The 21,939-nt window shown below is 37.5% G+C and overlaps 1 protein-coding gene and 1 non-coding gene across 12 annotated transcripts; both read left to right on the forward strand.

The window, feature by feature from the left end:
- The first annotated feature begins 554 nt into the window (after positions 1-554).
- LOC106031213 (E1A-binding protein p400-like) lies at positions 555-21,912 on the forward strand. 11 transcript variants are annotated; one of them, XM_066979072.1, is made up of 30 exons: positions 556-1,692; positions 3,002-3,187; positions 3,427-3,567; positions 4,034-4,112; positions 4,571-4,868; positions 5,195-5,331; positions 6,071-6,240; positions 6,386-6,560; positions 6,651-6,787; positions 7,583-7,769; positions 8,693-8,856; positions 10,184-10,353; positions 10,852-11,013; positions 11,321-11,376; positions 11,822-12,117; positions 12,719-12,921; positions 13,062-13,234; positions 14,255-14,451; positions 14,741-14,852; positions 15,081-15,233; positions 16,002-16,085; positions 16,481-16,609; positions 17,049-17,093; positions 17,198-17,351; positions 17,786-18,021; positions 18,195-18,365; positions 18,837-18,973; positions 19,455-19,530; positions 20,017-20,136; positions 21,155-21,912. In XM_066979072.1, the coding sequence occupies exons 5-30, from the start codon at positions 4,829-4,831 to the stop codon at positions 21,158-21,160; spliced, it is 3,690 nt and encodes a 1,229-aa protein (XP_066835173.1). In that variant the 5' UTR covers positions 556-1,692; positions 3,002-3,187; positions 3,427-3,567; positions 4,034-4,112; positions 4,571-4,828; the 3' UTR covers positions 21,161-21,912. The 11 variants fall into 11 exon arrangements, 9 of the variants coding, with proteins under 9 accessions (XP_066835173.1, XP_066835171.1, XP_066835172.1 ...); XM_066979070.1 differs by lacking the exon at positions 21,155-21,912 and adding an exon at positions 20,686-20,938; XR_010825555.1 differs by lacking the exon at positions 21,155-21,912 and adding an exon at positions 20,686-20,938 and having other exon boundaries at positions 557-1,692; positions 20,017-20,571.
- LOC125182810 (small nucleolar RNA SNORA49) lies at positions 13,634-13,771 on the forward strand. Its single transcript, XR_007163420.2, has one exon. It is a non-coding gene; the product is annotated as a small nucleolar RNA SNORA49 (small nucleolar RNA).
- Positions 21,913-21,939: the final 27 nt, after the last annotated feature.

Below are 21,939 nucleotides of genomic sequence, written 5' to 3' on the forward strand. Positions count from 1 at the left end.
TGCAGGTAAGTGGCTTTGTGGCTCGGGACGTGAGTATAAATAAATAAAGGCTCTAAAAGCGATTCAAGCTTTAAAACTGCCCCTTGGGGCACGCTCCGTGCTCAGCCCGGGGTGTTGATGTGGGGCGCTCGGTTCTGTCAGGGCACTGGGACGGCGGGCTCACATCGGTGCCCGCTCGGCTTGGGGCCAGCGGCCCGGTTGCTGCCAGAGCGAGGGGAGCCGGGGCTGTCTGGGGCTCTTTGGGGGCTGTCTGGGGCTCTTTGGGGCTCCTCGGGGCTCTCTGGGGCTCCTGAGGGTTCCCTCAGCTCCCGCTACAAGCCCCAGCGCCCGTCACAGCCGCCATTAGCGCTGCCTCGCGCATGCGCCGTGCTCACCCCCCCCATCCCGCAGGTGGCACCGTCCTCTGCTGCTCCCCCCGTTGAGGCGGCAGTGGTACGGCCCCGGGCGGAGCTCCTGAGGGGAGGGAGCCGTCGCGCGTGCCCGCTGGGGCCGCGGGAGCGCGCGGTGGGCGCCCGCTGAGGGGAGGGGAGGCGAGGCGGCGGTGGAGGGCGGGAGGCCGTGAGGGGGGGGCCGGCGGGCGGCCCCGTCGTTCGTGACGGGACGCTTTCCTCGGCTAATTTCGTTGTAGTTCCAAGCCAGCCCTCACATAAAGACCGAGATAACAGGAGCCCCGGCCGTCTGGTTACTGTGTGCAACACGAACACTAAGCATATATGTACAGCACCAACCGGTTCTTCCTCGCAGGAAAAAATTATGTTCAAATCGCTCCCCATTACATATAGTCGGGCATCTCTTGCTGCTAGGTGCAGAAGCATCCTCTATTTTTAAATGTTTTCTTTCAGTGCCATAATGACTTTTGACAGTGGTAACGGTTTGAAAGAAAGAAAGAAAGAAGACCTTTAAAATAACAGAGACAAATCTCGTATATATTAATGATTTATGGTAAAGTATTTGCTATCAAATATAAGGCTTGAGTTTTGTAATTAAAGATAATTGCTTTAATGAGAATTTCTGTAATTGTAAGATTATATCTAATACCAATTATTATAAGACCTAAAAGCCCTCAGGAGAAGATCCTGGAAATGTAGGTGCTGCACGTCTCATTTTCCATGCATTGGGCTTAACACTCGTACCCTCTGTGCCTAATTTGTTCATTTCTTTAATTGATGTTGTTGCACCAAGTTTTTCCTTTCTGGTCATTTGATACTTGGATGGAGATTGGTTGCCTCATTATCACCTCTCCGTAGGATGTTATTTTAAAAGATCTTTGTGTTGTCAGTTTAAAGAGGTGATAAATACATACTAGACCAGGGTGCTGATTGATTTGTATCTTCATAGCTTTTAGGTGTGTAATTGTCTGGTGGGATGCTAGGAAGTTGATTTGACCATTGATGTACCAGCGTGCATTGCCAATTCTTTCTGTTTTGTTTCTAATATTCTGCTGTTCTAATTACTGAAATGGTGATTTTTAAAAGTTCCTTTGCAGGTGGAATGCTTCCTGTTCCTCACATGGCTCAACAGATCAGCCAGGAGCAAAGCAGACAGCAAAACAAACCAAATTCACCAAGCCTGCACAGCTCCTCACCTGCTTCATGCAGCAGGAACCTGGCTTTTCTTCAGCAGGTACGACCAGCAGATCATGATAAGAACCACGAGCTTTTGGCCCAAGCTCCAGTTTCCCCACAGCAACAGGTATCAGATTTGCATAGTATATTGTATGTGGCTTTTAGTGCCTGTTTTATACGTACTGAAATTGCTGCTGATCTCTGTTCTGCATCATTAAATAGTTCTCTTTGAATACTGGGAAAACTATCCTCAGAACGAAAGAGGTAATATCGTCTTATTGGAAAGTCTAGACAAGATTAATTGTTGGCACTTTGCTGCTGCTGCTTTCTCTTGAAATTTTACATCCATAAAGCATGCATTTTTTTTTTTCCGATTCACGATGGCTACCCAACTCTCAGTTTAAAGATTCTTTTGATGGATTCTCATTGAATCTAATTAATTTCATGTTGTGGAGAAAGTTTAGGATGTGTATGCAAAGTTGCAGGTACATTGCTATTTACAGCAAGACGGAGCACCACGCTAACCTCTCACTGTGAGGCAGTGTTTTCCTTTGTATTGAGACTTTGTGGATGACAGCATTGCTCGAACCTGGGAGAAAGGAGCAAATAGTTTGACTATTTTTTACAGAGGACTTTGCCAAGCACTAATAATTTGTTTCAAATCGCCCAACTGAACTATATAATGGCTTAAATCTCACTTTACAATAAAACTTCGTGTTCATTTAAATTTAAAATGCTCTGTAGCTAGCTGTATCTCTCCTGTGGTTTTTAGAGATGCAGACATGCTACGTAATATTTCTTGAAGAAAGAAAAGGAATGAGAAGAAATCAGGCAGATTCTCTGGGGAAGTAGAATTTGTATTTCTAATGATATCCTAGAAGGAGATTTAATTAAATAGAATCAATTATTTTAATATTTTGTGGAACATATTTAGATTCAGGGAGGAAAAATCGCAATGAAAATTTGTATTGCTTGTGCTTACTCACCGGCAGCTGCAGAATGCTTGCATGTGTTAATAAAAATGCCATAAACTAAATTGTATGTGAACTTTTTAGGGAATTCTGGCCATCTGCCATTTGGCAGGGCATTTCAGTTTTATGAAAATTCTCACTGTATCAACCCTGCTCTCCTGATGACGTTTAGAAATACTATAGTTTAGGAGGAAAAAATACAGTTCTCTAGAGAGAGTATCAGTGCATCTCAAACTTTTCTACAGATTTGATGTAACACTGCCCCACAACAAAGTTCCTCATAGAGCTTTATGTAAATCTACAAAAGATGGGTTATTCATTAGATATTAATAAAGAGCAACTTCAGGCCATGTAGAATATCTGCAAGGACTGCAGAATCATTTGTATTGGTTATTTGTGTAACGCTTTTCACAGTGTCTGTCTTGCTTTTGTATTGTGCAATAGTAATAATGATCTTGCTTGAAGGAAAATGAAATTCTGCAGCGAATAACAACACTGAGGAAAGCAGGTTTATGGTCTCTGAAACGTCTGCCCAAACTCCAAGAGGCCCCACGACACAAATCACACCATGATTATCTTTTGGAAGAAATGCAGTGGATGGCAGCAGATTTTCTTCAAGAAAGAAGATGGAAGATGATAAGTGCCAAGAGAGTAATGTGAATTTGATATTTCCTACTAGAAAAGGAGTTGTGGGTAGGAAGAATAGGCAGCGTTTCCGTGGTTAGGACTTAATCACTGAGGGTATATGACTTTTGTTTTCACAAACACAGCGAAGAGGCAAGTTTAGGGCGTATCTATAAAGGGATTGTATTTTTTCTTTCTTTAGAAACACATTTATTAGATAGAATACATGTAGTGAAAACTTACAATAATTGTATGTCTTTATTCAGCTAATTATAAGTGTGCATCGTTACCATGAGGATCTGACCCTTCATAAGGAAACATGCAAAAAGAGAGAAGAGAAGCAACTGAAGGCTATTGCTGCTTTTACTGCTAGAGAAATTGAATGTTTCTGGTCCACCATTAAGCAGGTAAATACCTCCCCTCCACCCCCCCCCCCCCCCCAAAGAAGTTCCGAATAAAAACCCTGTGGATCGTAACAACAAGAGTTTTACAACTGAACTTTGTTCAGTCCTCTTGGTGAATATTATAACTTGGTAAAGATAGCTTCACGTTACGATTGCGTGAATAATATGAGGCCTTATATGTCATGAGGAGAGTGTTTTACTAAACCTCATTGGTGCAGTTGGCTCACTGTGAACGTAAAAGTTTTGATGCAAGTTATTTTGGGGTAGCTCTGAAGTGTTATGTGGATAACTGCTATTAATGGTCAGTTTTGTACATGCTATTCTTGGAGTGCTCTGCATTGTAGCCATGTCTGATGTCTGTCTGACCATTGAAGAAATGCTAAACAATTCACAGCTGTATTTAAAGCTAAGTGCATTCATATTTGTCACTTTCTTCTGCTATTTTTCCTCTGCACTCTCTCTACTTTAGGTGGTAGATTTAAAATTGCAAGTAGAGCTAGAAGAGAGGAGAAGGAAAGTATTCAACTGCCAGAACACCTCAAAAAAAGGTAATAAGGACCTCAGGCTTTTCTTAGCATAATATTGTGGGACATGCCAGTAGTAACAAAATAAGCTTACCAAAATAAATATTAAGAAAATAATATTTTGTTCTTGAGTTATAAATATCTCCTTTCTCTAGCTCTCTGACTTCCTGTGTGTTACTAAAGCTTTGGTGAATGCACTGTAAAGGCTTTTTGTTGCTGAGTTCTTGTTTGTATCAATCAGGGTCCCTTGGGGGCCATGAATGAGACTGAATTCACTAAAACTGTCATATGTGCACCTGTGTCCCACTGCAGGTTGCCCTTGTTTATGTAATCATTTGTCATAAACTGTTTTTTATGTTATTCTGATAGTGTAGATTTCTTATGTTCTTTAGACTCTGGCTTAGCTGTAAGTGGCATCAAACCTTTTAATGGATTGCTCAGTTCAGATGTGGCTGCGCCATTAACTTTATTACTTTGTGCAGAAATAAGAGACTCTATGGTCGAGAAAGAGAGCCTTCCGGAAGATGTGGTGCTTACAGACCTACTCATGCCCACTGCAAAGAAATATATGGGAGATTTAGCAGACATGGCTGCTGTTGTAGAAGCGTTGTTACCCAAAGGCAGTGCTCAAATCATGACAGCAGTAAAAAGCAATACTCCATCTTTGTTACACGGCACTCTTAGAGAGTATCAGAAGACTGGACTAGAGTGGTTGGCAAAGCTCTATAAGATGAATCTTAATGGCATTCTGGCTGATGAAGCTAGACTTGGTAAAACAGTGTAAGTTGTAGCTCTTTTTGCCCACCTGGCATGTAATGAAGGTATGAAATATAGACCTCTCAATATCTATTTTAAAAGTTCATTAGTGAATGTATTTTCAGTAAGGAAAAAAATTGCTTTTAATATGTGTATGTTAATGTGTATGTTTAATATGCTAATATGCTTTTAACGAAATGCATCTGAAATAGTTTGTATACAAAAGGAGAGACAACTCCTGCCATTGAGTTTTAGTGCATGTTGTTTGTATGTACACAGTTGCCTTTTCTTGTAAGCTGTGAAGTGATATGTAGTCACTTCCAGTTACGTTGAACTTGTTATCTCTGTAGGTAACTGGGGTCCTATTCTTGTTATTTCCCAAAACTTTAATGTACTGAAGTGGGAGACTGAACTGAAATGCTGGTGTCCTGCTTTGAGAGTTCTTCTGTACCTTGGGGATCCAGGAGAACTTCTAAAAACTAGACAGGTATTATGAAACATAGTTTCATCTACACGTTTTCTGAGTAAGGTAAGCATTACACTGAAAGGAAGTATCAGACTGAATCCCACTTGCACCATTGTGGTTAAAAACTTGAGGATGGTGATCTCACAATCTCATTTTCTCTGTTGTTATGTAACATACAGAAAGCACAAGAAGAATGAAGATACTTTCTCATTTCATGAATGCTGGCTAAAAAGCAGAGTGTGGTATTTACCGATAAAACTTGTTTTGATGACCAGCAGTGGCTAGCCTTTTTAGTGCGCATTTATTTATTGGCATGATGTTCCTTGTACAGATATTTTTGACTAATGACTAATCTCTTCCATCTTTGTTCCAATGACTTTTACCTCATCTTAGTATTTGCAGAAGCTTATTAAGAAATTGTGTTGCGTGTATTTTTTTTTTTTTTTGGTTGAGAAACCGATGTATAATCCAGAAGAAGCAACAGGAAGTCTGGTGTGTGTTTTTTAGTTTAAAAACCATGCATTTGTTTCCAGGCTTCACGATTCCATTACACTTATTTGCAAAATATGTTTCTTCCTGTTTCTTCCTGTTTTTCTTTTTTTCCCCTCTTATTTTTATTTTTTCCGACTTCCATAGTTGCAAGGAACTTCTTGGATTCCTCCAATGATGCTATTACAACATACAACTTCTAGCCCTCTTTTTGCTCTGATATCTGTCAAAAAATATATCCCTTTAGGATGTTTGTGTTTTTATGTTGCAGGAATGGATTGACCCCAACAATTTTAACATATGTGTTGTCTCCTGCAAGCAATTCTTTGAAGACTATGAGGCATTCATGAAAGTGCAATGGAGGTACCTAGTTTTAGACGAGAGGCAAAATGGTAATAATCTGACAGAGAAGCACTGGGATGCAGTATTCAGTGTCCACAGGTCTGGAGTATTCATTACAAATTTTCCTTTTGCTTTTGTCTTAGATAATTGCTGAAATAACTTCAGTACTTAAAACTTTTTTTTCTTGCTGTGATTCAATTTATGAAATAAATTTTATGTTATTTTTTATCTTCATCATTTATAGTAATCACTGCTTACTCTTGATGGATACACTTCTGCCTACTGCCCTAAAAGATCTGTGGACCATTGTCTGTTTCCTGATCCCAGAGATTTCCAAATTCTATTTGGATTTTACAAAGGTAGCATCTGCAGAAGGGAATGAGGATCATTACCAGACAGTGGCAATAAGACTGCAGAGAGTATGTCTCCCTTGAGGATAGTGTCTTAATTCTAGTATCTCTTTCTCAGGGGGAACACAATTAAGAAATTATTGTTTTGTATTCTTTTAGGTAGTTCAGCCATTTATTTTGCGGAGGTCCAAAATTCATGTCGAGAAGCAGTTAGCGAGGAAATATGAGCATGTGCTGATGTGTACTCTTTCTAAACGACAGAAGTCAATGTATAAAGACATCCTGTCTCAACCCAGGTACATCTGTTGAGTTGTTCTTAGTTGCTCAATTATTGAAATGATAAGTTAGGAAGCATTCCAGTTACAGTAAGAGAGCTTAACTGTTGGCATATTATTTTTAAGTGAGTCATGGGCAAACCAAAAGATTAAAGTGTGTGGCATAATCATAGTGCTGTGCAGACTAATCATGTTCTACACTAAGTGGCAATTGCGTTCAGTAATTTCTTCCTTCTGTGTTTGTTTTTTTTTTATATCTAATCCTTTTACAAGGTGAAAAGGAGAATAAATGAACAGTATTTGCAGATTATGGGACAAAACACAGTATTCTATATTTATAACTTAGGCAATTGGGCATGTGCCACAGCTTTTGTTTAACACTTGTTTAGGAACTGAATATCGTAGTTTATATTTTACTTCACTTTCCTAATGTGCCTTGTTTACATTTTACAGTGAATTTGATGATTTAAAGTGATATTTACTCGGGCATTAAAAAACATGGCCTTAATATTGACAATGTGTATTTGTATATTATTTCATGCTACTTTCATTTGAAATAGTGGGTATTTAAGAACTGCAGGTTTATAATAATGTGAGTTTTCAAATCAGAATGTATTCTATAAACTATTAAAAGTTTGTGTGGATGTGAGAGAAGCTGGAGGAATGGAAGACTGCATTTTTAAAGTCATACTACAGTAAGTTCAATAAATTGGTTTTGTCGGGTTTATTTAGAAAAACAATTTGAATGCGCAGAAAGACCTAAGCTCCTAAAAAGCACTTTAAAAAACATAATTATATTTTCATTTTAAATAACAGAACTCAAGAATGTCTTAGAAGTGGGGACTTTGTCAGTGTTCTCCATATTCTGATGCAGCTCCTAAGGGTGTGTAATCATCCTGATCTGATAAATCCCCGGCTTCCCAGCTCTTCCTTTGTGCTAGAGACACTGGAGTTTAGAACCGCTGCTCTAGTGCTGAGTGCGTTAAGATGGGATCTTTGGAAGGTACGTAGGGAAGTAACTCTCTTGTGTTTGATTTAATTTGACTGGGAGAGCAGGTGGTTTAGGAGTACAACATATTACAAGTCAGGTTCCAATAAATTTCAAAATCTGTGAATTGCTAATTCTTTTAATTCTTAGAAGCAACCACGACGATTATAAATCGTACCTGTTGACTTCATGGCAGTACTGAATTTAGTAGGTAAGCTGGGTACTTGCTGTCCTTATCACAGAAGGTCAGACTATTTTGCAACGTTTTCCATTTTCTGATTTTTGCTTAAAGTTTCCAGTTAATCTAAAATATTGGATCTTGGAATCGAGGGAAAAGTGCCATTCTTGTCCTGTCCTCAGGAGCAGCAAGGGCATAATTAAGCTGTGTACTGCCCTGAAGATGAGAAGCTGTCTCATTTCACAGTTTAGTTGTAACCGTAGTCAGTTGAAGTTACATTGCAAGAGATTTCTTCCTTTTTTTTTTTTTTCTGGGAAATTCAAATAATTATTCAGTTGAGCCTGTTGGAAAACTATTTTGGGGTGGGAGGAGGGTGTCAAGGGCTTGTGGAGGAAGTAGGGTTAATGTATCAAGGTGGGAATGGATGAGACTGGAATCTCAGTTCTACGAAGACAAATGTTTTGATTACAGGCACTGGATTAACTGCAGAGCTTGTAATCCGAGCGTGCTGTCCTGTTGTTGACTCTTGGTAACATGAGCATAATACTCTATTTTCATGGTAGAGGTTGCTGAAACCTTTTAAAGTAACTGCAGCTGCTCTCTGCAAAATCACATGATACTTGACTCTTCCAAGTTTTCATTTACTTCTGGCTTCAGCTGTGAGCTTTTTAATCATCAGATAATGTGGAATATTATTATCACTTTTTTATAGCTGCACTGGAATGGTAGTAGAATATTTCTTTATTTTGTTTTTCTTAAGCACACAGACCGGTCTCTCTTTGATGTGATTGGGATGGAAGACCAAATGACTCGCTATGAAGCACAAATGCTGCCAAAACTGAAAGTAACTAGGAAGTTTATTGAAGAGATCTACTGTTCTCCTTCATCACCCAGACTCGAGCCAGTGAAACTCAAACCAAATAGGTATGCAATGTTCTAGTGATTTTTAAGTACCGGGTGAAAATGAATAATATTTGTGAGCGCTGAGGGGGTACATTCAGATGCATTTGTTTGTCTTGCTATTTTATTTCCAAACTGATTGCTGATAGGACTCTATTTGAGTCTTCTGAGGGAAAGCAAACTGCCTTTTACCACTTGATAGTTCTTTTCCGTTATGAAGGCTCACTTATGATCCTTCTTGCCAAACTCAGAAACACAACAGACTTCAAGTCTGTTGAATATTGGAAGTGATTTCTGCTGTAGAGAGTTTCCTAAGCATAATAATTAAATCTTCTCCTCCTAATTCATTTTAACACTAAGATGCACTTGCAATCCACTTAAATCTTTTTTCTTCTTTTTTTTTTTTCTTTCTATGGGTGGAAAAGAGGCTTGCTGATGAATTTTGACCTTTTGTTTATTCTGTTGAACCTACTATCTGAAAATCAATTGGGAGAGTCATTTTTCAGTGTTGGACTTCAGTAACCATACTTTGCTTTTATCAGATTAATGTATTGTAGAGTGTTTACCTAAACATCGCTCTGACTTATTCTACAGCAGAATTACATTAGCTCCAAGACAGCTTGTGTAACACATGGCTGGAACAGATGACAAGGAGAAGGTCCTGCACTAGTTCTATTAGGCAGTTCTGCCAGAATGAAGATTTGTCAGCTAGTGAAATCTGAGAGTTGGAAGAGAGAGATTTAAAAAAAAAAAAAAAAAAGTCTAACAGAAACAGATCTCATTCTTTTGCTGTTTAGACACCTTTAGATTCCCTGAAGTAGTGTATATGAAACAATTACTGTGAAGTCAGCTGTTAAAATTTCAGTGTGTTTTTAAAACCAGATTGTACGAATAATTTGTAGACATTCAAGATGCATGGAAGTAGAGATCCTCTGCTTTTTGTCCTTACATTGCACCCAGCCACAGTTAAGATTTTGCTTTGTTAAGAAGTTTGACCTTTATTAGCATCTTTTGGGGAGGTTTTTTGCTGTTTCCAAACTCCAAAGATGATAAAGGTATTTGGGAGATCTGTGTTCCTTGTATTCCTTCACATAATCTTTCAGAGATGGCTGGAGCCTCAGAGCATTCAGCATACCTTACGTTTAATAGTATATTGTGTTTCCTCTGCATGCTTTAAGTCCACAAGAGAAGCAAAATTTCTCCTGCTGTACACTCTGCAGCTCTTCTAGGTCAGATTACTGATTAAAACTATTTGTTTTTTAACTTAATTCGTGTATTAGGATGAAGGGACTAACAACTTCCACATGTATGATTTTTATATGTGTAGTAAGATGGATTTGTTAATTTTTAGGTTATTTACACCAGTGCAGTATGGACAAAAACCCAAAGGCAGGACTCGAGTCTTCACAAGGTCTCAATTGCAGCAGACAGTGGACACAGCAACGGTTATGGCAGACCAGCATGAGAAAATACAAAGACGACAACCCCTTGCCATGTTTTCAGAATTTCAGCATAGAAAAGGTGTGTGGTACACATAAAGTGTTGCTTTCTGACTTTCTCATATAATTACATATTTTTATATTGTTCAAAGTTGGATGAAATAAGGTTGTGCTGTTCTAAGAGCTCCTTACATTGCTAAAAATGAACAGTAAAGGAGAAAAATCTCTAATCCTGTGGTTGTCTTCTCCAATAACTTTGCATAAAATATACCTGTGCAGATTCTTGAAGCCCTCACAAAGTTTGTACGTTATCAATTCATACAAATATACATGTGAAATACCAGTCAAACATTTAGCATCTAGGAAATTATCCTCACTGAGGGAAGAACATTTCGCCTGTAGTTTAAGAACAAACAGAGAGACCTAGTCTGTTTGCATTTAAGTGCAACCCAGGAGTCATGTCTGGAGTAAAATTCCTCTTCACTGGAAATACAGCACATAAGTGTAAGGTAAGCATGAAATCTTCTAGTTTACAGTGAGGAAATTATTTTTAAACTTTGTACCTTTTTTGTCTTAACAGCCAGCAAGGCAGTACTCGGCCCAATGGCTTCCACTACTGGAGCACAAGAGAGAATTGGTCAGCCAGAGAAACCTGTAACATTACAGTTTAGAGGGAAAACTTTTACTTTGTCTTACAGTCAATTCTGTCTGCTTGTTGGTAGACAGTCTTTGAAGCAACAAGGTGTGACATTATGCAGTACACTTTTTTATTTTTTTTAAACAGTGAATCTGTTGCTTGTCTTTAAATTTGTTTCTTTCTAGAAGAGCATGGAACTTCAGTGAAGCTCATTGATCAGCTTGAACTCAATTTTTTTTTCTTTTCCATTTTTGAATTATTCAGAAATGGAAACCATAGAAGCTAGAATATCCTAATATTTTAATGTCATGTCTGTGAAATTAAATGTAATTAATTTTCTTCACTAAAATATTTTTCTTGTCTTGCTGCTTTCCTGGAAAAATGAATTTATTAATTCATTTAATTATAACAGTGGATGACTCAAGCACTGAATCTAGATTGATATCTACACATTGGTGTCCAACTCAGGTATTACACTAACTCTTTATATGATAGAGTACTTACTTGATCACAAACAATGTAACATATACAAGATTCATGTGTGGTTATCTGTTCACTGAAATAGACAAAGCTTTTATTTTTAAAGTATGTAGCATCCACTAGTCTCATCCACCTGTCATAGTGGACTCTCCAATGGTGTTTTGAAATGCCATTATATTTTTTTCTGGTAGGCATCGAGTAGGAAAGCAGTTTTATTTTCCATTAAATACCAAACTTAATGTTTGTGATGCAAGGACAGATATTATTCTAATCATTTTTTTTTTTTCATATTTGCTTCTCCTTTCATATGAATTCAAAGAACACTCACATTAACTAAATTATCTTATTTTCATCTTTCTTCTGCACAGATTTCTTTTCTTCTGTCTGGTCAAAATATGTTCAGAAAAAATATATATATATTTTATTTTTAAAGGGTACCACAGGAGAAAAAAGACAACTAAAGGAACACCTGGACAAAATATATTTGAGGAATGAGCGTCGTTGTTCCCGAACCCCCTTGTATGGCAGGGACTTGTTAGAAACTTGTTCATGGATCAATGAAAGAAAAATTTCTCAGCATTATCCTGCCAGGATTAACAAATGGGGCCGGGCTGGCTTTGCAAATTGCTTTCCATATTCAAGTACTTCGGAGATTCTAAAGGATCCACTGGAAGAACTCATTCTGACACTAAAGCACCAAAAGATTGCCCTGAAGGATATTCTTACTAGGTAATTGAGACAAATCCATCTGCAGTCTTTGCACAAATTTTAATGGGTGTATGCTACCATCCAACACCATTCAAAATAGCATTTAACAGTTTATTTAACATAAATATCCAAAAGAGATAAGCGTGTTGCCTTGTTTTATTCTTACTGCAGGCTAAATTCATTTATGCAGAATCGACTTTGCATCCCTAATCTATAATTTCAGATCATCCTAAAATTTTAAAACTCTTAATAGTTCCATGGCAATTGTTTTCAGTTATATAGCAATTCGCTATTTTCAAGCATGACATACCTTCGTTTTTGCTGTTGTTTTGTTTTGTTTGTTTGTTTTTGTTGTGAATTATTACCAAAAATATGGGAGTTGTAAGTTAGAGGGAAGCTTGTCTTGGTAACTTTAGGCATAGTGGTAATTTCCTTATGTCTTCTGATCTTGAGTGTTTTTATATTTCCCTGATGTTAACATAAAACTTCCATCTACTGATTTACTTTCAACTACCTTTAGCCAAGTCCTTTATGCTTCCATGGAGACATCTGCATTCTTACTGTTTTTAAGAAGTTAAAATGTTAAAAAATAATATATTAAAGTTTGCTTTTTCTGTTTTAGAGGCCTCTGTGTGTTGCCAGCTGTAGTTGTTGCTCCTCCATGTTTGTATGTAGCAAATCCTCCTTATTCATATACCCATGAAATGAAGGTCTTCAAGTTTAATCTGAAGGAACAGCTACTGCCCTTCTTCCATCCAGTGCAGCAGATAGCAAGGCCTCATTTTATACAGTTTCCAGACCCCCAACTGGTGCAGCTTGATTCAGGTATTAAAAAAACAAACAAACAAACAACAACCAAAAAAACCAACACGCACACAAAGCCACCTTATACAACTGTTCAAATACAGTTTCTGTAATTGCTAAATGCTGCCTGCAGAACCTTCAAGTTCTTATTTCATAAACAGGCAAGATGGAAGCGCTAGCTGTTTTGCTTCAGAAGTTGAAAGGACGAGGGCATCGTGTATTGATTTTGACGCAGATGATTCCAATGCTTGATATACTGGAGCTTTTCTTAGACTTCCATTTTCTCACATACGTAAGAGTTGATAAGACTGATGCTCACAGTTGGCATTATCTGGTAAGAAGACCTCTTACTCAAGTTAATAGTGAATAGATGTTCATAGTGGGAGGGAAAATGCTTAAATGTCATTTAACACATTCAAAGAATTTATTTGCATAAGTTCATTAGTTATTTAAGCAAAATATATATGTATCTGTAGCACAAAATACCTAATTATGTACAAAATATGTCAGTCATATTACTATTTGATGAAGCATCCAGGGTGTTTCTGAGAGATGTGCCGTAAGTTGTCCTATATATATATATATGAATATATATATATATATGAGTAATTTGTGCTTGAAATACAGATGTTTAATTTCACAATAGTGTTTTGAATAATTGCTTTTACTTTCTGTGTCTGTAGGCATCTACATTACTAACACTTCAAGCATAGCTCCTGTTTTTATGTTGGTACTTCCTCAGCCTTACTCCAGGGGCTTTTGTTTCTGTAGAGTGCCCTGGCATTGCCTGAGGATAAACTCAAAGCATGCTCGTTTCCCTCCCCAGTAAGATTCTCGGTATCCTTTGGGGCCTACTGTTTGAGCAAACATTAGTGATATAGATACGTTATTCTTTTCTTACTTTTGATTTCAGATTGCCTTATTATGTTTTCTGTCAGATGCACTATAAAACATAAAGGAGTACTTTGGTTTAAAGCAACACAAGTCAGCACAGTAGAAGGGATTCAATTTAGTCAATAGAGAAGAAAAATGAAGCATGCACAGAATGTAATAACCCAGTCAGGTGTGCTTAGTCATAGGACAAAAATATGACTACTGTCATAGATCTGTAGATTTTATCAGGTTGAATGCACCATAAATTGATATTTTTAATGCTCCATAAATTAATTTTGAACTGCGTAGATCTGTAACATGGACTCTCAGATGTATTAAGCTTGCCAACATTTTAAGTTATGTTTAGGAATTAATCAGAAGGCAGCTTTTCTGATCTTCTCATTTTTTGAAAAAGTTTGTACAGAGATTTATGCTTTATTAATGTGAATTTGTAATTAGGTTATTTGTCTCTGCATTTTAGGAATCCATAAAAAGCTTCAACCAAGACAAGAGATTCTTCTGTGCTATTGTTTCTTCCCACACTCCTCCTACAGGCGTCAGCCATGTAGATGCGGACACTGTTGTGTTCTATGATATTGATTTAGATCCACTGTCAGATAAAAAGGCTAAAGAGTGGTGTGATAGAATTGCAAGAGGCAGAGATATTCACATATACAGGTGACTTTTACACTGACAAATAGGTGTTTTAAAATGAAAAATAGAGCGATGATATTTCTAGGGGAAACTAGGATTTTTGTCTGAGGTTATTGTTGTAGTCTACATAATCTGGTTCTTCTGTGAAACTAAAATTGAATACAAAGTTTTCTACAAAAATAGCTGGTGGTCCCTCAGCTGGCATTGTTGCTCACTGTGGTAGTTGAGGAACACTAGAAATGGAACAACTGAGTTTCAGGAAGTTTCACTGTGTTCTAGGGAACAGTATTTAATATGTTTCTTTGTTTTACAGGCTTGTAAGTGGTAATTCTGTAGAAGAGAGGCTGTTGAAAAAAGGTATTAAACATCTGATTCAAGAAGTGGCTACTCAGGGAGATGATTGTTCAGTAGAATTTTTAACTCAGGTACTTCAATATTGAGAATATGAATGTTTTCTTTGACATGTTAAAAAAAGTGCTTCACTGTATCAGAGTCAGAGTTTTAAACTATTTTAAAACTATTTTTGTTGTTTTAATCAAATGAAATCACATTTCCTACAGCAAAAGGTTTCAAATGTGTCAGTAGCCTGACTTGTTTTAAAACTGAGTTTTAAGATGATTAAAAAACTTCTGGCATGATACATGTTTCATTAGGTTCTTTGTACTGAGTGTGGAAAAGAGGATTCCAAAAAATTTACAGAAGAGACACGATGTGAGATAAGAGATGACATAGATTCAGAGTTGTATAATTCAAGAAATACCACGTCTCCTTCGCAGTTAGAAGAGCTGGCTAGCTTTGTGGATCAGGTATGACGATTTCTCTGGATTTACAAAAACCTTTAGAGATATTCAATATTTACTATCCTGTGCAACGAGCCATTTGGCTTTCATAAAGTACCTGATTTCCACTCCACTTACATGAAACTGTTCTGTGTAAACGTAAATATTGAAACAGTCCTGGGAGGTACTCAGAGCTTGTTGGCAGATCTGTTCACATACAGAAACACTTCAGTCACCAAATGTTCTCCTGAAGATTGTGACTTGCTTTTGACTAAATTGTGTTATAAACTTGTCTTACAGCCCTATGCTTTGCCGGATATTTGTGCTTTTTCTTAGAAGCTTTGGGTCTCTTTCTTTTAATTCACAAAATGACTATTCTTAGCATTTGTTAAGTTCTGTCGGATTCCAATTTGTTTCCTTTTTTTTTAGCTACTAGTGCACAACCCAAGTAACAGCCTGCTTATTAACAAGCTGTCAAGAGTCTGCAGACTAACTTGGATGGGTTTCTTTCTTTTTTTTTTTTTTCAGTTAGCAAAATGGTGGGCAATATTTGGAGCCTACTCTCAGTGATCCTGGTGGAATGTCAGCAGACTAACTAGGGACCAGAATGCCAAATTTTGGTCCTTGGGTCTCTTCTCTACCTTAATCACGGTGCCAGTGTTTGCAACCGAAATAAATACACTATTATTTTTTTCCTGTTGTTGTTTGTTTGCTTTTAAATCACTGGTTATTTATATGTGTTTCTAATTCTAAAGCTAAATAACTAGCAGCTTGACAAAATGTTTTTCTGAATAGCTTACACCAATTGAAAAATATGCAATGAATTTCTTGGAATCGTCTCATACTATGAATGATCAAAAAAGCAAGAAAGTCAGCAAGGTAAGGGACTGTATTTCATTTTTGGAGTAATTAATAAAAACAAAAGTTAAATTTGTAAAACCAGAAAACCCCAACATTTGCCAGATTTTCTTTTCTTTCCTTTTTGTTTGTTTGTTTTTGTTTAGGAGCACTGAAATTTTGCTTGAAATGATTGTGCTTTAAAAACACATTGATTCCTAACTAACAGGTAGACATATTTCACTTTCTCTTTAATGGCATAAGCCCTTGCCCATGAGTGAAAACGCAGTTTAACTAACTTTGCTATCACTACTAGCCTATAAAAAGTGAATTTATGATGTAGTTACCAGGCTCAAATCTGTGGCAATTCATAGCTGTTAGCATTTTTATTGTGAAAAGCTGTAATATTTTAAAGTGTAATTTTTTTTTCCCAAAAGGAGTTAAAAACTGCAAACATAAAATGGGAATACCAGCATGCCGAGGAGCTGAAAAAGGCAAAAGAAAAAACTCAGCAGGCAGTGAAAGAAGAACTCTTAACCTATACCAGACAGGATGCTTACAACATGGTAACATCAAGGGATCTACAAGTCCCAGCTTCTCAAAAAACTTGCATATTGCAACTATGAACTTTGTGTATTTAAGGACGTCTGTAAAATTCCTATTGTACTCGTCTTGTACCCTTACACAAATATTGTTCTTTTGAACGTGAAGCTGTCACTCTGTGGACAGCAGTAATTTTGTAGAATAGTTGATTGCAATTCCAGGTCAACCCACCAATCCACAGTCCTCCTGTGAAAACAGCAGTTATATATCAAGACGATATTAACTGAAGGAGGAGACTGAGCAAAATATGTTGCCTTTTGAAAATTAAGATTTATTTCTTAATTATCTTTTTCTAATGCATTTTTTTTTATTATAGTTACTGCAAACATGCTTATGTTTATAAATGCTAGGTTCTGCGGTGAACAGTGCATTGGGGTATCAAAAATTCTTTTTCTCATACAGGAATTTGTCTGTGAAAGACCAGATGGACAAGTAGAAATTATGCCTGTAAGTCAACAACTCCTATTTCATCTGAAGGAAACCTTACGTAAAAACACTTTAATGGCAAACTGTGATGTTTCTTTTTTATTATTATTAATTTTGTTTTTAAGATTTGGACTCCCCCTGTTGTACCTGAGAATCACAATGATGTCTACACTGATTCTGTTATGCGTCTGATGTACAGTAGTACCCCAATACCAGAGTCTAAGCTTCCACCTCCGTTTGTCAGGAAGGCACGTAAGCGGCAGAGAACAGATCTGCCTTGTAAGTTGGATTTGGAATTGCATTGGAAGATGCAGTGACATTTTTGTGGGAAACGATATGAAACCTCTTTTTGCAAGAATACCTTTACATTTGTAGTTTAAAATTTAGGCATGCATGTACTGTTATTTCTGTTAAGCTTGACATTGCTTAGACAAAACATAGTAGAATATAGTGAGAGCAGAGGGACCTTTTTTCTTCTTTTCTTTGCTATTTTTTTTAAAAAAGCGTATTTTCTTCCTGAAGTGAGAAGCTATTTAAAAACGATTGATCAAGTCACATACAGTAGTAGTAGGCCATAGATTGAAGGTACTTGCATTCAGAAAATTATTGTGAAAGGCTTATCATTAGTCAGATCGTTTGTAGTAGTCAGATTTCTGTCATGATCTTTTTGCATGAAGTTCTCTTCTTACTGGAAATTGTACTTTGTCAATTAGCTTCAGGTGAAAGAAAGAAGCATTGCCATAGAAGGATTCCTCCACCTTCACTTTTTGATCAAGTGACTCCAAGAACATTGAAAACACGACAAAAGAGCAAAGCCCAGAAGGCCCACCTCTTGGTAAAACAGCAAGCGTATTTTGCAAGACCTTTGTCAGCTCACATCAAGTCAGCTGCTGGCACTTGGCAAGATAGTCCTGCATGGCTAATTAGTGAAGATGTGGCACTGTTAAAAGTAAGACTTTGTCTTCAGAACAGAACTTCATTGATTTTTAAAAAAAAAAAAAAAAGTTACCTTGAAGCTTATTACAGCTTCTGTAGATCTTGATTAACATGCGTTTATATATATCTGTATGCTCAAAAAAAGCATTTAAAGAAGATGACGCTAGCTTTCTCTCTGTTCCCTAGGTGGTGAAAGAGTTACTGGCACTTCCTTTAAACCTTGCTATCCTGTCGCCAGCACAGACAGTGAACTGGGACTTTGTCAGCGATGTTGTTAACTCTTGTAACTATGTTTATCGCTCCCCAGAACAATGCCAAAATCATTACATAAAAACATTTGTAGGTGCAGAAGGAAAGGTGAGTTTCAATTGCGATATGCATTACATTATGATGCAAACCTGTAACCTAGTTGTTGCAGGTTTTTTGTTGACGTTTGGTTATTTTTTTTTGTTTATTCCTCATTGCTGTTAGTGGACTATGCCAGTGTTTAATAGGCAGAATCATAACTATATTTATTTTTTTAATACAAATAAATGCTAGTAAATATCTTCCCCTGTCAGTATGGCTACTATAGGATGTATTTTTTATAGTTTCCTTACACTTAAAAATATTAACTTTCCCATTGCTGTATGAATACTATGACCTTGAATGTACCACTTTCCATTCCAGTATATTACAAATAAGAAGACAGTGAAGCTATTTATTTTATCTTTTATTTAAGAGATAGGATATGAATTGTCTTCAGTCATGAATATTGTAAACTGTTTTTTGAGGGAGGGCATTTGTGACTATTTTGGTACCTGTGTCTTCAATTTCTACTTGTTCCAGAACATAAATGGTTATCCTCTTCGTGTTAGACAAGCCTATTCTAAAGACAAGAATTCTGAGCATAATCAAATCTATATGAATCATTTTGAGCTGATGACAATGACTGCTAGAAAAAGAAGTTTCTCAAACAGGTTTCTGTAAGTTTACTTCTACCGTCAATTACAATTTTTCCCAGATTTAACATTTAATCACATTGGTGGCTTGATCGGTGATTTTTTTTGTTTCCTCTTAAGCACAAATGTATTTCACAGTGGCATTTCTCTTGTCAGAGGTGTTGTGATGACAATCAGCCTTGAGTTAAAGTAGTGCATTTAGTGTCAAAGATCAAATCTGCATTTTGCTGATGTAAAGAAAAGCTTCTAGTACTGCTCCATGTGATATACCAGGAGGGTCAGCCCAGGCTTTCCTTAACTCTGTTCTTAGGTCCAACAATATAGCTATCACGTTTCTAGGTAGAGAACTGGCTGGAGTTCCCTGCTAATCCCCAGTTCCCCAGTTTTGTCAAATCTTAATCAGAGTTCTATTCCAGACTTTTAAAATTCCTTGTCCTAAAATGTCACCAATATTAAAACAGTTGCACAAAAATCTGTTAGTGTAAGTTATTTTATTTACTTTCAGTGTAGGCAACTATGACAAGCTATTTATGTCTGAAGTTGTTTCCAGCTCTGCAGAGCCCATGACGACAATGGAAAAGGTCTGTTCAGTTTTTACACGTTTATTCCATTCTGTTAATTCTTTTTAATATATTTTCAAAATTCTTTTAAGTTTCAAATTTTTTAATTACTTTTTTTTCATATAAAAACAATTGCAAAGGCTGGAGATTAGGAAAAATTATAAGGGTTTTTGAAAGCCTGAAAATTATTCAATATGGGATTTGACTGCCTAATCCCCTCTATCAGTGCCTCAAAGCTATCAGTTTTCTGTTCCAGATCTGTTCTCTTACACCTTGGTATTTTAGCAATGTCAGAGACAGGCAACTGTGTTACATATATCTAATTTTTTTTATCAAGTCAGAATATTCTGTCACAATTATTGGTATAGACAAATAGGAATTCATTTCAGCATAAATCTTCACATGACTTCATGGTAACAACCATGTTTTTGCTCTACTCAATGTTAAAACGATTAAAGAGGATTATTGAGTTAGCTTCCTCTCCTTCCCCTACTTCTGTTGTCATAGGCATTGACTGAAGATGGAGTAGCTCCACAGCTGCAGGAGTGGCAGCCTCCTCAGAAGCAAGATGAGGGACAAACAGTGAAGCAAGTCCAAACTCAGAGTCAACCACAATGGGGAACACAGGTGAGAAACAAAACCATGATTGCCATGTGGTGTGTGAATTCAGTTCACTCCCGAAGTTGCATGCAGAGACACATGTTCTTCTCAGCTAAATGATTCTGTAATTCATGTGCACTTATGGTGTCTGTTTTGAATTCACTGAGGCTGCCTGTGGGACTCTCAACAAATCTGGAGAACTGGGATGCTGAGTAACAAGAGCATTTGGTATTATCTGAGCTGAGGTCATTGGAGATGGACTTAAATGTAAATTAAAATTACAGTCTTGTTCAAGAATAAAAGAACACCATTCAACAAACAAGGATAGACAAGCTCCTTCTTAAAGATACAAGGCTTTGGGTTTCATCCCACAGTGGATTTTATGATTATGAAAAAGGCATTCCATACACAGAGCGGAACAAATGTCATCTGACAGTACTAATATAATTGTTCTCATTCAAGGTATTTATCTCCATCAGTGGAAGAATTTCTTAAGTCTTCACATCCTCTTCTGTGGTCACTTTGCAACACTTGTAAACATAAAAAATACAATAGTTTGTTTTATGATACTTACAGGCCTCAGGAAGTATGCTCACTCCAGCCACAGCTACATTGAAGCAGATGTCCACAGTACCGGCTGTTGCAGCACAGCCAAACCTGTAACTCCCTGTCAATTTTTTCAAGCAGAAGCACTCGACAGCATGAGTTGTGACTCTCAGTCTGATGACAACTGTATACATGCAGATACTTTAGATGATTCAGTTTATGTTAGCTAATCTTTTACTTTACATTCTGCTGTTGAAAATAAATGCCTCACGTTGTTAGTAAATATTGTTCACTTTTAAATTGGCAATACATGAAAATGATGGGAGAATAGTCTTTCATTAAGTCCTTCACTCTTCAGAAAACAGTGTAGTTCATTTTAATTACATACAAATATGTTGGTATTTAAAATTACATTTTCTGTCACTTCTTTTCAGTTTTATCTTAAATACGTACACGTTCTATACTTTTAGCTAGTAACAACTCTTTTTCTAAAATTTAGATTTAGTCGCAAAAAGTTCCAGGAACAAAGTCCTGATCATCAGATTACAGTGATTTCTTTGGCACAGATGAAATCAATACAGAAGTTACCCTGGTGGCAGGCAGCAAGTACCTGTCTCCCCCTGGAAAACATACAGCCTGGATTCCAGCATGTGGCATCTTTACCAGCCAATGTTAAAAGTAGTAAATGTATTTCTGTTATGTAAATGGCAGCAGTTGTTCTTTATCAGGTGGCTTTTTTTCTTTAATGTTTTTCTTTAAATTTTAGCAAAGCGTTTCCTTCCTTCGCAGGCAGTGGAGCGGGTTGCCCAGGGAGGTGGTGGTGTCGCTGTCCCTGGGGCTGTTTAAGGAGAGGTTGGATGTGGCGCTTGGGGACAGGGCTTAGCGGGTGACATGGGTGGTAGGGGGATGGTTGGACTAGGTGATCTTGGAGGTCTTTTCCAACCTTAACGATTCTACGATGGTGGAGGTGGCAGTATTTTATTGTAACCAGACTACCCCGAGGTATTTTTTTTTCTTTCTCCCTTGTGTTTCTCTTCACGTCCTCGTAGGGCTTTACGGCCATGATCGAGGTGAGCAGGCTCTAGTCAGTCAGGTGAGAGGCAAGTTTTTATTGGTGATTTTGACACGAAACCTCACAACCAGCAGCCAGCACCACCCGTTACCCCAGCACCCCCAGCGTACCAGCACGGGGCTATCACTTCACAGCCCCCCCAGGCCTCCCTCAGCCCCGGCCCAACCCCGCCACAACCCCAACCCCAGCGCCGGCTCTCGCGGCGCATGCGC

The sequence above is a fragment of the Anser cygnoides genome, chromosome 17 (assembly GCF_040182565.1).
Source record: "Anser cygnoides isolate HZ-2024a breed goose chromosome 17, Taihu_goose_T2T_genome, whole genome shotgun sequence".
Classification (NCBI taxonomy): Eukaryota; Metazoa; Chordata; class Aves; order Anseriformes; family Anatidae; genus Anser; species Anser cygnoides.

Coding starts and splice junctions, on each gene's coding strand:
- LOC106031213 (XM_066979065.1), top strand. CDS start 4,829: ATGGCATTCTGGCTGATGAAGCTAGACTTGGTAAAACAGT. Junction 6,241..6,385: donor GCAGTATTCAGTGTCCACAG/GTCTGGAGTATT, acceptor CATCATTTATAG/TAATCACTGCTTACTCTTGA. Junction 6,788..7,582: donor GACATCCTGTCTCAACCCAG/GTACATCTGTTG, acceptor TTTAAATAACAG/AACTCAAGAATGTCTTAGAA.